General features: G+C 34.6%; 1 protein-coding gene across 3 annotated transcripts in view; it reads left to right on the top strand.

Moving 5' to 3' along the window:
• LOC577786 overlaps positions 1-17,062 on the top strand; it is a 29,110-nt gene that overhangs the window by 3,417 nt on the left and 8,631 nt on the right. The window contains exons 2-4 of one of the 3 annotated variants that reach the window (XM_030998766.1): positions 9,373-9,435; positions 14,028-14,174; positions 16,346-16,517. In XM_030998766.1, coding sequence (XP_030854626.1) covers positions 16,371-16,517 — 147 coding nt within the window. In that variant the 5' untranslated portion in view covers positions 9,373-9,435; positions 14,028-14,174; positions 16,346-16,370. Of the gene's footprint in view, positions 1-9,372; positions 9,436-14,021; positions 14,175-16,345; positions 16,518-17,062 lie in introns of all 3 variants that reach the window. The other 2 variants (XM_030998767.1, XM_030998768.1) reach the window with 2 other exon arrangements.

The raw sequence follows: 17,062 nt of genomic DNA, 5'->3' as shown, positions 1-17,062 counted from the left end.
ATTGTCTCACTCTAAACCCGCACATGGTTTTATTTTGATGACAAATGCTGCGATACAAAAATAAAGGAATCTGTCGCTTGTAGACAAAATAAGACGGCATTGTATATTCAGCTGCACACACAGCAGTATGTTCGGCGTTTCAAGAGGGAACAAATGCCGTCCTTAATATCATTCCGGGGGTTTTTCAATTTGAAAGTCTGGTTTCTTTGATTGTTAATTAAACCCTATCCTGTGTATTTACAAACAAAAGATTTTAGTTATCAGAATCGGTTCCATATCCCCTTTTGAATGGTTTGAAATGCCATCACATTTATATACACTAAACTCATTATAATTTGAGAAATAATAGCTTTGCAATTATGTTCATTCTTTATGGGATGTGGTCTGCTTGGGCAGTATTGGTCCATTACAGTATATGACGTCATTAAAACATTGTTATTTTTCTGGCGAATCTCTTGTATATCCCAGATGCTATGGAGGTGGTTGTATTACAGACACATGGTATTCTATTAACAATGCATTCTCCGTATTTATCCTCAAGTACATGTAAACCTCTATTTACAAAAATGAAAATTTTACCCATCCATGAATTAATATCTTTGGAAACTGCAATATTTATGTTCATACTACTCAGCGATATGCTTCCTGAAGTTTTTAATAATTATTATTAGGCTTGAGTCGGTACGGTCGATCACACCGGGACCCGACCGTTGCCGTCGGGTCCCGGTTTCGTTTTTTGAGAACCGACGCTCCGAAAAAAATAACGAAATATGAAAGAAATTGCAGTTTTGCACACCACTAAAATCAATCCACCTTAAAACTTACGTATTTAATGGTTACCATAATCATATTCTAGCTCATCCTGAATCAATCCGAACTGCTGATAAGTGATATAAATATGGGTTGCAAGGCAGTTCGCCCGGCCCATAGGGTTGTTGTTGCCAGCTGCTAGCTAGCTACCGCACTGGCCGGGTCTCTCGGCAGGATTAATAAATCAGGTTGAAAGAAACATTAATGTTTGAATAATTAAACGGCTTTCTAAAAAGTACTTCTTTACAACATACCGATCGAATAATTTTTAAAAGACAAAAATATATATTTTTTCTTTGATTTTGAACACTGCATGCTTCTTTTAAAAGCTGAAAATTACTTGGTAATCACAAGAAGTTTTGATACGTTGCAAGGCAAGTTTAGACTAGTCTCGGAAAAATGCGCAGTGCTCCTCGTTAGCTGTAATGCGTGCCAGAACGGACCCAAACAAAGACGTGATCGTAACGAGAAAAAAAATCATTAAAAACTACGAGAGCACAATTGGAAAGACAACTACTCAAAATTATTGTAAGCATGTTACATAACTTGGAGGAAGAAAACAATAGTTGTCCAAGAAAAGACACATAAATAGTGGTATTTAAGGAGTTACTATAGGTACAATCATTATCGGAAGGGCCTGCTGCAATATCTGAATTACACGTGTTTAAATTGAACACGAGGCTATACGAGGCAAATACCGTCCTCTACGGTAAAAAGCAGTATAACAAAGGATTCGAGTATTTGCAGCAGGCTCCTTGCGATAAAAATGTACCCAGTTACTCCTCGATTATCACAATTTCTGTGACATTTCTTGGGCGATTATTGAATTCTTTGTCCAACTTATCTATCTGATTATGGTAATTTTGAGCAGTAGTTGTCTTTCCAATTGTGCTCTCGTAGTTTTTAATGATTTTTTTCTCGTTACGATCACGTCTTTTTTTGGGTTCGTTCTGGCAAGCATTACAGCTATTTACGAGGAGCACTGCGCATTTTTCTGAGACTAGTCTGAACTTGCCTTGCAACGGCTATCCGTATCGAAACTCTTGATTACCAAGTAATTTTCAGCTTTAAAAAAAAAGCATGCGATGTTTAAAATAAGAGATGAATATTTATTTTGTCTTTAAAATATTATATGATCGGTATATTGTACAGAAGAAATTTTTAGAAAGCCGTTTTATTATTATAACATTCATATTTTTTGACCAGATTTATTCAACCTGCATAAATCAAAATGGCGGCTCGAATGTTGTTTTTCCATTTCTGCCCCAGTTTTTTTACTTTTAGAGGCACGAAAATGGCACTAAACATCGCCAATCATGGATGAAAATAATGTCAAATGGAATAATATACCGATCTGAGCTGAGGTATGCATGTGTTTATTAATTTGATTGATAAAAAAGGTCACTTTTAAGGGACATACTGATGATATGCGCTTTTTATAGAGGCAAGTGACAAATCCTGCGAGCTGATTTCGGGACACCGGGTCCCGATCGGTACAAGGCCGTCGGGACCCGGTTTATGAAAATCCCGACATGACTCAAATTGTTCTTTCCATAATAAATATGTACAGTACAGGGAATGCCCAAAATATTCCTCCCCTGTTTAACCGTAATCGAAATTCTCGACAACTCAATCTTCCATCTTCTTTAATGGCTCAGTTTTGTGGAATAACCTTCCTATATCAATTAAGAATAGTAAGAAAATCAACCAATTTAAACAAGATATAAGCAAATTTTTTTTCAAAAATTCTTTACTGATAATGTCAATGTTAATGCAATGTTCCCTCCTTCTTTTCATAATTTTCTTTATCTTTCCATTTTTGGGGGGTGTAATCTTAATTTTTTCGTAAAATATGTACTGGTATTGTTTATTGTTATTTTGTATATTTGGTGAAGAACTGAGGGTCATTTTTAACAAGCCATTTACATTGTATGTGCTTTTCATTGTCCTCCCACTTCAGAAATTGCATTACCATATATGTTTGTATTAAGGATTGTATAATTTGGTTTTTATCTTGACATGGAAATAAATAAACTAAATTTTGAAATGAAATGAAATTTAATACAATGTCCATTCATACATACATGTACTTGACTAATTACAAGTTGTACACATTCGGACCATGTGCAGGTTTTAGGCTGTATATTAACCAAGCCTAGACATATTGTATTGTTGCAAATATCTGTCATCAGTTCTGTTACCTGCTGAATGTAAATTGGAATTGGGCAGTCAACACTAACAGTCTTGTTTCAATTTTGATAATTTCAGTAGAGCCTTTGATCTATGAGAATGAAGATCTAAGATCATACATCTACAATGTATATTTACATGTAGGTTTTCATATACCAGTACATATCTTACACCACCATCACACACATGAATATTTCAAAATATGATTCTTGGGTTGTATTTATATCAGACATGATATAGCTTCACCTGGAGAGTACCGGTAAGGTTTTAAGACGTACAGTGCATGTACATGTATGTTGAAGTGCACAGTAATATAATGAGGGTATATTCTATTTCTTACAAATTGAAACATAATGCAGAAGCAATGCTTAGCAGGATGCGAGTGAGAAAATGTGAATATACTCAATGATAAAACCAGTAAATTACAACCTACATGTACTGATGATGTAATTATGCATTGGTCTACAGAATAGATGGCATGCACGTCAGCAGAAGTCAATGTGCATATCCTGTTTCTTTTTAGTTTATTAATGGACCTGTAGTTTACTAATTCTTCATTCATTTATCATCGTAGGTTTCTATTTTAAAGACCCTCAAGTTTGGCATTGTGTGAAAGGATTTTCTTTTTGTACTTCAGAATAAATTGCAGTGTAAACATGATGTAATGTGTTTATATTGACTATATCCAGGTAGAGATATACATAATACAGTGTGAGTCAAAAAAATATTTACACCTACAAAATTGCTAATTATTTTAATAATCATCTATGAACAGTAAATTATTATATATCTTATGAAAGAGTGTGTTATCTTGAATCATTTAGAATCATTTTGTATCATTTTGTGTGGTATGTGTTCACGCTCGGATGAACAAGAGGCATTGTTTGCGAGAGTGCAAAAATCGATTTGTGCCAAAGTTGCTTATAAATATGATGGCTGAATAAAACAATTGGGATTTGGGTATTAATTCAGCCTTTGCAGATCCAAATAACATCCCAAACTAAATTAATCATGCCACACAATATCAAATGTCAACAAACATTTGTGTGTGTGTGTGTGTGCGTCACTTTGCTTCTGCAAAAATCACATACATGTATGCAATGCATTTCATTTGATACATACATACATGTAATACATGTAATACATACTGTAGGCATCACTTTGGCCCAAGTTGATTTTTGCAATCTCGCGAACAATGCTCCTATTCATCCAAGCGTGAACACATACCACACAAAAATTATACCAAATGATTTGGGATAAAACACTCTTTCATAAGATGTTTAATAATTTACTGTTCATAGATGATTTTTTAAATAAATAGCAATTTTTTACGTGTAATTTTTTTTTGGACTCACACAGAATATGTCACCAGCCAATGTACTATACCATAAATGATCATAAATATTAACCAGTCATTTTTCTTGAAGACCCTTTGGAAATGAAAGATTAAATAGATGAATTATATATCAACAGAAAGCTTATAAGCCATAGATAACAATAATATAAATTATATGATATTATAGTGTCTGTCAGAGCCTGAGGAGTAACAAGCTCTCTGGAAACTCAAAATAGAAAGCTTTGAAAATCAGAAGTTGTCGTCCTAAAAACTAGCCATCGACTTGATGACATCAATATGTGGAGTACGCATATTCACAATAGGCGAGCAGATCAGGACCTCTTTTGACCCATAATTTGGAGGGGTGCAGAGAATGAGGTTTTAATTTGCTCTTGTGCAATACTGAAAAGTAAAATATTTGTTATTCCTTTATATTTGTATTCTTCGTTCATTCAGTTTTTTATTGATATAAAGTTGTATTATCATTTAATGGGGTCTTTATCAGACTGGCACATTGTGTACATACATACAAGTAGATGATGAAAACCTTGACAAAGCCATACCTAAGTAGCCAGCAGGGCGTGTGCAGTTTATAGGTGCTTTTGAGTTCATGGGTACAGACAATTTTTTTGTAATTGTCATGTTTGTGGGATAAAACAAATAAGCTGATAACAAGAACAAAATGCAGACTTGGCAAGAAAATTGTTTGGTATTCTGTACCTGTTAAAGCCCCTCTAAAGTGTTGGAAGCCCCAAATTTGCGAAAAATTTGATAGCGAAATTTCAATTAAATTGTACCATAACGTGAAAGAGAATGCAAAGATTTCATCCCCCCCCCCCCCCCAAAAAAAAAAAAAAAAAAAAAATATATATATATATATATATGTTTTTGAAAACAAATATTGATAATAGAATACATTTGGATTTTCTGTTGGTGTACGCAGAAAACCTAAATTTTTGTATTCTTTCATCAATATTCGACTTCAAGCACATTTGTTTTGAAAATCCTTGCAGAAATGTTTCTTTAATAAATGACATCCTCTTTCACATTACCTGTATGATATAATTTAAGTGAAATTTTGCCATCAAATTTTTGGGGCTCCCAACACTTTAGAGGGGCTTTAAGGATGAGATACTCCTTGAACTAGGACTAGAAATATTGCCTTATGTACTACTTTAAACATTACAAATATATATTCTTATCTTTGTGCAAATATGAATTAAGAGATAATTGTTATTGTGTAGCAGAGATTAGTGATTCACTTTTAAATGGTCACGTTCCACATACAAGCAGGTAGAAATATGTGAACATCATGGTACCATCATCTACCATGTTATATTTTTAGAGATATTCCCCAGTCAAGAATACATGTGATAAAGAAAGGTACCAATACAAACTTACCCTGCATGCAGAGAATTGCAGACTACAAGAATTCATCATTGTAGCTATACTGTACATGAATATGATTCTCGTATTACTTTCCGATGAATAATTATCGTTCTTCTAGCCTGAACATCGTATAAAGAAATGTTGTATAAGAAAATATTATATAGCGAAGCGCATGTTTGAGCATTGATTCTCGCTGCTGTAGTCTTCATGTCGTATTGTACGAAAATTGTATTACTGGCCCTGGATTATTTTGAGCGTAGACTGCTGATTGGCCAGCTGTTGTGTCAATTGACCTTTTTAAAATTAGTTTCTTTTACACAATGTTTTTTTCTAGTCTGTCAGCTCCTTTCACTATACAATAATAATTCTTTATACATTTTTTTTAAATACAAGGTTTAATATAAATTCCCTTTAGTCTAAACAGGCCTATCTAGATTGGAATCTTGAACCTAACTTGGAACTAGACAAAATAGACCTTTGGACATGTCTGAAGTACTCCAGGGTTGCTGGAAGACAGGTTACTGACATCGTTCTGGATTTTTCATTAACTAAGATAGGATAATGAGGATGGTGCAACCTATTTATATGTAACCCATAAAAATCAAGGCTTTGAATAAAGTCGATTGTAAGTGGACTTTAGGCTCTTTGAAATGGCCTGATGGGTAGGAGGGAAAATAAAATTCTAAAAATAGGTCACGTATACATGACATACACGTACGTGTATGTCTTTTTTACTGCTTGTCAGTTTAGGTGTAGGTTTTAGCACAGGCCTGAATTAATACGCTCCACTACAGGTAAACTGGTACATGGAAAGATCTTTCTTCATTGGTGAGTTTTCAGTACAACTGAACACTACATTGTCTCTGAACAGGATACATGTGCACAATTTCTTGGTGTATTTTTTCATGGCTTAATACTTTTTTAGTCGTGTGAGCACAGGACATGCTTACATCCTTCACTGGAAAAAAATCTTATTTAGAATATTATTAAATCCTAAACGTCCTCTTTGTTAAATTATACAAATAAAATTCACACGGTTTGCATCAAGTGCACAATTTATTATATCTTTGGAGGTGAGCTTAAAGTAATTTGGAATGCATTTCGCCTGCACCTACATGTACATGGAATATATTTTACAGTAGGCTACCTTGTGGTCTATTTCTTTACTTGTCTTTCACATGTGTCTGAAGAAGTCAACAAAGTGTTCTGAGATTGTGATTTGTTAGGAGCTTGTTTGAGGTTGTCATAAATTTGGTCTGTTGTGTAAACAGCCTTGAAATCAAGGCTTTGAATAAAGTCGATTGTAAGTGGACTTTAGGCTCTTTGAAATGGCCTGATGGGTAGGAGGGAAAATAAAATTCTAAAAATAGGTCACGTATACATGACATACACGTACGTGTATGTCTTTTTTACTGCTTGTCAGTTTAGGTGTAGGTTTTAGCACAGGCCTGAATTAATACGCTCCACTACAGGTAAACTGGTACATGGAAAGATCTTTCTTCATTGGTGAGTTTTCAGTACAACTGAACACTACATTGTCTCTGAACAGGATACATGTGCACAATTTCTTGGTGTATTTTTTCATGGCTTAATACTTTTTTAGTCGTGTGAGCACAGGACATGCTTACATCCTTCACTGGAAAAAAATCTTATTTAGAATATTATTAAATCCTAAACGTCCTCTTTGTTAAATTATACAAATAAAATTCACACGGTTTGCATCAAGTGCACAATTTATTATATCTTTGGAGGTGAGCTTAAAGTAATTTGGAATGCATTTCGCCTGCACCTACATGTACATGGAATATATTTTACAGTAGGCTACCTTGTGGTCTATTTCTTTACTTGTCTTTCACATGTGTCTGAAGAAGTCAACAAAGTGTTCTGAGATTGTGATTTGTTAGGAGCTTGTTTGAGGTTGTCATAAATTTGGTCTGTTGTGTAAACAGCCTTGAAAAGATCTAACAAACTTTCACAAAAGTTCTCAAAAGTCTGTGACCTAGTCTTAAAGCACTTATCAAAATTTCACAATTTAATTTTCCTAAGCGGGAAGACAGATATACTTATATTTTTCTTTCATAATTGAAAGGTGCTATTTGTAATGTGCATAGTTGCATACATGCATGTATCATGATTTATTAGCATTTGCTATACTTGTGGTCTGAGTTGATGTACACAGGTTGTGATATTGAGATGGATGACTTCTTTCTCACCATTTTCAAGTGTCTCTCAGTTGTGTAGTAGATCTCTCTTTCACCTGTCTGTATCACTACTACCAAAGACATGCCATTCATAACATTTCTCCACATGGTGTAATACTTACATTTACTGGAAAGTGGGCCTCACCAAGTCAAAGTGAAAGGAAAGAGGCTGATATTAGACAAACATCATGAGCTATGAACTAATGGATGTTAGCATGTGCCAAAAGTATAGACTTTGTTGGTTCTATTACAAGGCATTTGACACATGATCCGTCTATGATTTGAGCATCCATATTTTCATCCATGCGTCATCATGTACAAGTACGTGAGAACAACAGGTTGCCAGCAGATATACATATGATGTATGCTTGGAAATATTAGATCCTTTGAAAACTGTGCAAAAAGACATTTGAAATAGAAAGACAAAAAGCATACAGTGAAGTCTAAAGAGATGCTCTGGTCATTTTATTTCACAGCTATGTACATTTACATGGAATCTACAATGTCTAAATAAAAAAAGGGGGTTCTTTTGAGATTTTAAAAGAGAACGACTCCTTGAAATGCTGCCAGGAATGTAAATGTACCTACAGATGTACACTGTTGAAGAGAGTATTTACGTTGCCTGTGTATGCTTGATTTATCGGACAAAGTGTTCCGCAATATTTCCCAGTGTTGCATTAGCCTTTTCACCTTCCATACTTTGGTTTATCTTTAAAAGCCAAACTCTTCATGGTTTTCATATTCAGGGACTTCTGGAGAAATCTGTAAAGATTGATGTGTGCTGATGTTAGAATAATCTTGAAGTTTTAGTGATGAGAGTGAAGTGCAGTTGAATATTCCTCGTTGAAATTGAAACTTTTAGAGGTATTTATGATTCTCTCAGGAAATCATGTTGACTATCTGTATGATCTGCATGCTGGGCTCATGTGGTTGTCCTGTCACTAATACCTGTCAGAGCAGCAAGCCAAAGTTAAACCGCAGTGGAAAAATAGAAGCTTTTTGCTTTTTTTTTAATGCGGCTAGAGGAGACTGTCAAGGATTGATATTTATAATATTATTTCTTTCATCTTTAGCATATTAGTATCCCTTGCTGTCTTTTTTGTGTGTGAGTGTTTCTAAACATGTTATATTATTGTACAGAGCTTACCCACATTTTGGAATGTCATTTTCACTTTAGAGGAGAATAGAAACTTGATAATTGACAACAAATCTAGAGCTTATCTGTATCAGATTATAATTTTTCCCTGTAAAAATCACTTCTTCTTTTCAAGAAGTATATTTGTTTTGTATATCTTCTAGCAAAATATGTAATTGGCATCCATGCACATGTTATAATTATGTAATGACATGGTGTACCGTTTATGTACAGTAGTGAAGTAATCATGAAAGCATATAGGAATGAACTGTTTATGAACAATTTCCTTTCTCTTGATTTCCCATCTACAGATTTCAGCCTTCCAAGTTGCAGGAAACAATAACAAAGTGACATAATTTTCTGGTGTTTTCAAGGTTTGTACCCTTTGGCATGTAGGTTTCAGTTCCTCACAACACTTACTTTTAACACATGTTTAATATTATGTAGAGATTATCACCATAAAAGCAGTCAAAGTACATGTACATCTAGGCCTTATGTACCAGTAACCCAGTATGTACTTTTAATGTGCCAGTTAAGCTCAAAGAAAGAATATCAGATAAACCAATATTGATATAAATAATAATAATAATAATATAATATTCTGTTTTTTTATATCTAGCGCTCAATACATCGATCCAACGATGTGCCTAAGCGCTTTACAGATATATTATTAGTATTATTTATTTTTTTTAAATAAATGTTTGTAAAAATTTATACCAGTCCTTCTACCGGGTATGCAAACCTATGAATGGTTTCTTCACATTATCCAGTTGCTTATCCTCTCCCTAATTTCCCAGATTTCCATTGTCCAGTACATGGGTCAGTGTGATCAGAGGCTTGTACAAATCTGCGACATGATTAATAATTAGCTATATCTGAGCTGATAGATGAATCGAAATGACTGAAAAGATTGTGCAATATCAGCATATCTTGTCATGTATGAGTGCCTTTGACCTTTGGTCCAGTGAACATTGCCACAGGCTTCATTTCATATTGTGTATTTTTTTATTGTGTACCAGTATTTACTTTTTATGTGCCACTCAAGCTCAAAGTTAGAACCTTTAAATAGATAAACCAGTTTCATATAGAGAAATATGGTTTTAAAATATTTCTTAGATAAATGTTTATAACATTTATACTATATGCATACTTTCTTCACATTACATTTAGGTCCTTATTTTCTCCCAAGTTGAAGTTAAGTGTAATGTCCATTGTACTGCACATGGGTTAGTGTGATCAGAAACATCTTAAAGTCCCTGATATGATGAATAAGTATAGCAACATCTACGTTGTTAGATTTAAATATTTGAAAAGATTGTGAAATAGCAGCAGGTACAATTACGTCATTTTATCTTGTCTTGTGTACAGGTTCCGGGCTTTATTTTGTCATAGATAAAGAGTTAAGGTTATACGTGTAGTCACAATTTATAACTGTTAGGTTTATGGGTTATAAGTTTTAGATTTAGGCTTGAAAATAAGGTCTGTAAGATATTGACAGTAAAGCAGTTGTGGCCTTCGCTTGTGTCTCACAACTATGTATGAAGTACCAGGTAATGTTTTTGGTCACATGTGTGTTTTAAGAGGAAGAATCACATGCATAATTTTCTCTTGCTATTATGTCCTTTTATATCCTTTTACCTTACTGGCTACTCTTTTTCCTCATTTCCTTCCGTATGAAGGCTCCACCATCAGTGTAGCCAATATTTGTGGTTCTAGATTTGAAGGCACCACCATGACTCATTCAATGTAGATAAGCTGAAGCCTATAGTTTGTACATGTATCTCTAATACATAACATGTAGGTCCTACATTTATTTTTGTTTTCATTGTGTACAATATACATGTACATATGAATGTTGGATTTGTGATCACTTTATAACTACATGTAATTCAAATGCAATACCTGTCAACTGTACAATGTACCAACTTAAGTCTGAGTTTCAAGTTTCAACGTATGGTTTATTAAGTTACATGTATATAATTGTACTTGAAATTCAAACAAACAATGCAGTATATATATGAAGTTTAAGTTTATCTAAGTTCTAAATGTATAATTTCCTTAAATTAAATGTAGACTTTTTAACTCTTTTATTTAAAAAATTGAAATCTATTGGAAATTTGTTTTTGGGGAGTTGTAAAGTGAATCATTAAGACCTCTTCCACATTTATTTTTCATTAACGATGAAGGAATTGGCAGTTGATCGCCTTAGTAAAGAATATACCCATAAGCGTAATTTAGTTACAGTAACAGTAACTTCTTGAATACAGTCTTCAGGCTTTGCATGTTACCTACAGCATATAAACATGTTGGAGTAGAGGCTTCCTTAAAATTTTGAGTGTTTTCCTGTGAAAATGGAGATTTTTCATATATCTCTTGAGAATGCTGACAGTGGTTCAGTTCCCCTACGGTCTACTGGCTTCCTGGTAGTGTTAGCTCTCACAATGGTTAGCTTTGACCCCACAGGTCAACCTGGATAATACCATTTTTTTCGTCCGTCATCGTTCCAAATAGAAAGGAAAGAGTCATCTGCACGTGATTATTCCTTTCGCTATTGTTGTGTATGTGTGTATCCTGTAGACAGTTTGTCAAATAGGTTTCATGTGTTTTTGTTATTTTATAGCTTCTTTGTAGTGGTACACACAGTGTACACATTTAAAAAATGTATGAAGTTTGTGAGTTGATTGATTACCTGAGCTAATGAAGTGAAGAAATTGGAAAATAATCATATGTAACACTGTGTGCATCAAAGGAGATGTACATTATTTGAATCACATAAAATGAAACTGCTTAGTCCTTTATTTGTGTTTATTTAAAATTTCATATCATGATTGCAACTTTCTGCAAGTGCTCGTCAATTTTCCTTAATTTTCCAAATTGCACAAAGGACAATAGTTTCTGGATACCGGTAACTACAGTGTAGCTGATCCTCTCCCTCTCTCGCGTCCATCATATTTCCTTGAATACTTACAATGTAAGTGCATTAATCTCCATCATCTTCAAAATAGAATTAGTTTTTGTTTCTGTACAGTTTCATAGAGGAAGAAAAAAATCACAATTTTTTTTATCTGTTCATTAAAACAAATAATGGTTGATTTATTTCACAAAATCAATTTATTGGATTACTAGTATAATTTATATGACAATTAAATGACAGGATTTAAAGACATTTTTGTCAATCATTATTTTATCATACAAAAGTAAATAAAAAGTTTGAAATTGGCAATACAAAATAATTGCAATTTTCTATGTACTTTCAGTGAGGAGATTACTACATACTGTAGGTTGATATACATGTACATGCATACATAGTTTACATGACCATGCAATTGAAGGAGGACATGTACATGTACTATATAAAATCATTGTGTATAGATTCTACACATAGACCCTACAGTACATTGCTGTATCATGAAAATTAGAGAACATATTTCCTAGCCACAGAGACGCCAAGGTAAAAGATCGGCAATGCGTGACATTTTCATTTTTCGGCGGGCAAGCGCGCGTGCGAGGGTATAACACACGTATAGGTATGGCGTTTTTTTTTAATCTAGCGCGCGCGCCGTGCATGAGAGCCGTTTTCAGACCCTCCAAATGCGTGACACTTGGTAGCTCTGTAGCCAGTGTAATGACCTTGAAAAGTCAAAATAGATATGACTGAAGGTGTCATTCTGTTTTATCTGAAGACGAATTTGAACATTTGCCCATCGACAACAATTAGTACAAAATATAGGTTATCTGACTATGACTTTGAAGTATGCAAATGTCTCACCCTTTCCATTGTACTGTGCTCTCCCTTTAGGGTCCAGACTTTGTCTCTGGCTTTGCGCCAGTTTTGATTTTGAATGCAATATAGTTTGTCCAGTAGGTAATGTGCCAGACAGCTGATATGGCAGGGTAGCGGATGAGAATATTAATATAGCCATGTACATGGAGAAGACTTCATATTCTGTCATAAACCCGCAGGTTACAGTATGTTGTTTAATACGTTCCTGCATGCATATTATAGGCTATGCAGATAGTCTGCATGAGTTAATTGTCTCTTGACAATGTCACTGTCTTGTCATTTTAACATGATTTTGTTTTACTCGGCTAACATGATTTGAGAAGGTTTACATAGAATAATTTCATGTAATTCATATGTAGGGTGATATCAAAGTGTAATTGAGATTAAGCACTCAAAATTAATAAACGAAAGAAAATGTCAAGGGTTTTACTTTTAGCCCTGAAAGTATTAAAATATGTGACACAATATACAAACATGTTAAGACAAAATGTAAATACATGCTTCATTTAGCACCCTACCAGAATGTGCTTACCTACAGCTATACTACAGTACCGGTATGTGTATTTTAGCAATGACATTGTGATACATGCAGGCCTACACTGTAGATAGTACTATGAATCAAGGGGAGGTGAAATTATGGTACCTCTGCATGCAAAATCTGTACTTCTTTTGATACAGCTGTTGTGTGTGTGTCCATGTTTGTCATGCAATTTTTTTCATCCAGAAGTTAGAAAATTGATGCTTGGCCAGTATTGATGTAGGCCTACATGTACATCCTATAGTTGTACATTTGCCAAAACATCTTACAATGTACTTGTAAAGTTCACTGTGAAAAAAATTATTACTTTTAGGTCAGGAAGATAATTGTAGGCTCACATTTGGTACAATTTATAGGTTTTAGGGAAGATATTACAAGTGTATGATACAAGTACTTGGATATATGCAAGACATACATACATGTATGTTAAACCAATATTTCTTCAATATGAAAAAAAAGTCAAAAAGTTCAGTGTGAAGTTTTAAGCCAACTGCTTTCCAGCATTATAACACATTACACAGTATTGCATCAAATGAAGTCACCTGTTTTATCATGTTTTCATTGTTTACTTCTATTTGAACCAACCATAAATTAGGCTCTGAATTCTTTATATTTATTTTTTTGTTTGTTTTTATTAGTTTCAGTTGGGACCACACACCTACCTTTCACAGATTCATCTATGTACACAACCTTTAACCTGATGCCCGTACAGTGCCAGTGAGGTGATAAATCTAGCTTACTTGTAACAGCTCTGTATACTTTTTTCGAGGAGCCGTCGTCATTAATGTGAGGTAAGTTCATCTATAACTACAGACAGTGGCAAAATAAATGCCGCTGGGCAGGGGAGAAAAAAATACAAAGAAAAAGAAAGATGCCTGAGAGAAATAAAGGAAGAAGGGAGAAAAGGGATGTAAAAGGAGGATATGACCGCAACCTCCTCCACAAGACCAATGGTCCTCAATGCTTAGATCTAGATGCTAGATGCCAATGACTGAATACTTCATGAACGTGTCTTCTTATCCAGATGGTAGATAACCAAGCCTTTTTTTTAAGTCAAAGCAGACCGGGAGCCAAATATCTGAAAAAGCGGCTCCCGGTCCTTAATTTTTTTTAGAGAACCGGGAGCCGTTTTCCAGGACCAGGAGCCGTTTCCAAAATTGATGAAAATATGTATTCTTTAAAATTATTTATTAACCGTTACCTTTTATTTATACATACGGTAGTTTCATTTCTAGTTAAAATTTTGAGCACTCTAATATATTAAATCACTCATACCTTGGATAAATCTGTCATTTGTAGTTGTTGTAGTTCATGTTTAAAACTATTTTCATGCCGTTAAATGTCAAAAATTGAAAAATGTTAGGAAGGGGGAATTAAAAAAAATTTTATAAAAAAAAATATTTAAGAAACACCATCGATAACGATAATGCAGAGCTGCCAACCTGTCACTTTAAAAAAAAACATATTATTCAGCTTGAAAAAGTATATTTTAGGTGAAAAAACAGATTTTGCCTGTTTTACGTTTTTGTTTTTTTCCATATAAAATGCTATTGTAATCATGTTTCTTTGAATAAAAACGCATTCAATCATTGAGAGCGGCCGACCTGTTACTTTAAAAATATATATGTATATATATATATATAATATATATATATAAAATATATTTACCTATGAATTATTTTATCAGAAAAATCCATTATTTAAAACATCGCAGAATTTTTGTCAATGAGTACGAGGGCCGCTGAATTGGGGCGCAAGTCTGGAGTTGCAATCAGCTTTGTACATAAAGTCAATGCATCAGCAGGTCCGGTGTTTGTTTTTTCATTTGGCTTTTTGAAGAGCATGCGATAGGCGAAAAAACTGGCAACAAAATCGCTGATTTCTTGATTTTCAGCGCTTTTTTGGTGAAGCTGTTTCTTAAAACTGGGCTAAACCCCCGTGAGCTTTGAAAATATGGCTCCGATTCTGCATTTTTGACAGCAAAATTTGGCTTTTGGGATGGATTTTTGGAAGTGACATCGGGACTTTGTTGTACTGACACTGTGTGTGTAGTGCAGTGCACTGATTTTGCATGACTATGCATGGCCTGGGGGAAATCGCTCGTCTTTGAGTGGTGTACATCATATTGTGTGCAATGTACATGAGTGCGCGCTGCAGGAATCGCCAACACAAAGCAATAGCCAAACTCTGCGTACGCTCGTTCTCACAGCCAGCCGCTAACCACGTTCGCACAGTCAAACTTTTAGACGGAGTGAGAGTGTTGTTCGCTCTCGATCTCCCCCATAGCGGTGGCGCTAGAAGTTGGAGATAGCGGCCGCTCGTATTCATGCTGCAATTGTTTCTGGGCGATTTTAATTAGGATTCTCATTATTAAATGATTTGTTAGGGTTCATTCAGTCCACGTTTATCTCGCATCAAGTAAGTTTTTGTCACATTTGTGAACATTTAGTGCTAGACATGTGGAAGTTTCTGAAACAGAAAGTGGTAATCCCAGACTGGGCGCCAAGATTTAAAAAATGCCGGCGCCCGGTACTCATTTTGCCCGTCTTACCGGGCGCCAAAAGTCAGGGACCGTTGGGTAAAAATCGCCCGGCGCCCGGTTAAGAAAAGGCTTGTAGATACTCTGACTTCTTAAAGCATTGGACATTTTTTTTCTCAATTATTATTAATTTGTGAATGGGATATTTGAAACATTTTTAACTTGAGATTAACCGTATTCATCACTGTCATAAAAACATGCAAATAAAGATCCTTAGTTATAGATTTTGGTATTATTATGTGTTTATGATCTAAAGGCCAACAAAAGGGGGCATTTTACATTGTATGTAGGTAAATCAAAGTTCTTGAAAATTTAAGTTCCTAGGACTGTTCTTGTTTAATGTTTTTCATTGAGATGCGTGCACATTATGTGATTGATGTTTTCATCAAGATTATATTTCCCATTGAATCATTTCTGCAATAGGGATTGAACGGTGTTTTCAGCCGAGATGGAGGTCCCCCTGGGAATGCCTATTGATAAGACTGTGACATACGTCCAGGTACTCACAGTGTCTGATGTAGCAGAGGCAGCTGCCCTCGTAGCCTCTGAGATGAACCAGAACAACACCAACAATCAGATCATGCAGATTGTCACTGTGAGTAGAATTCATGGTTGATCTTGATGAGGATGATGATGACGATGGTGATTATGATAGGGATGATATGAGTGGTCATCATCATGCAGATTGTCACTCTGAGTAGAATTCATGGTGCTGATCTTGATGAGGATGATGAGAGCGATGATGCAGTGGTGATTATGATAGAGATGATATGGGTGATGATGGTCATGATCTTGGTGGTCATCAATATTGTGATGTTGAATGATATACTGTATGCTTATCATCTCATTGAAATGAATACAAGCCGATAGGAATGTAGTTATGCTATTCTCCATAATATAGCAAATTCTGTTAAAGGTTGAAAGACCCATTTTCAAAAACAAATTGGTAGTTAGAAAATGATTACCGGTAGATGTTTAGAAATTATAAATAAAGGTAAGTAAAGGGTCCATAACAACAATTAGACTGCCGAGCAAAGAATTATCTCCTGCTTCTTGTCTTAAAACCATATCTTACTGGTCTTTTAAAACGGTATCATTTGAATTTCCATTTCTCAGCATTATTATTTTAGATAATCATAT

This window comes from Strongylocentrotus purpuratus, unplaced genomic scaffold (assembly GCF_000002235.5).
Source record: "Strongylocentrotus purpuratus isolate Spur 01 unplaced genomic scaffold, Spur_5.0 spur5_scaffold_5, whole genome shotgun sequence".
Classification (NCBI taxonomy): domain Eukaryota; kingdom Metazoa; phylum Echinodermata; class Echinoidea; order Camarodonta; family Strongylocentrotidae; genus Strongylocentrotus; species Strongylocentrotus purpuratus.
The sequence above is the reverse complement of the archived record's forward strand: the minus strand, read 5'-3'. Positions and strand labels throughout refer to the sequence as shown.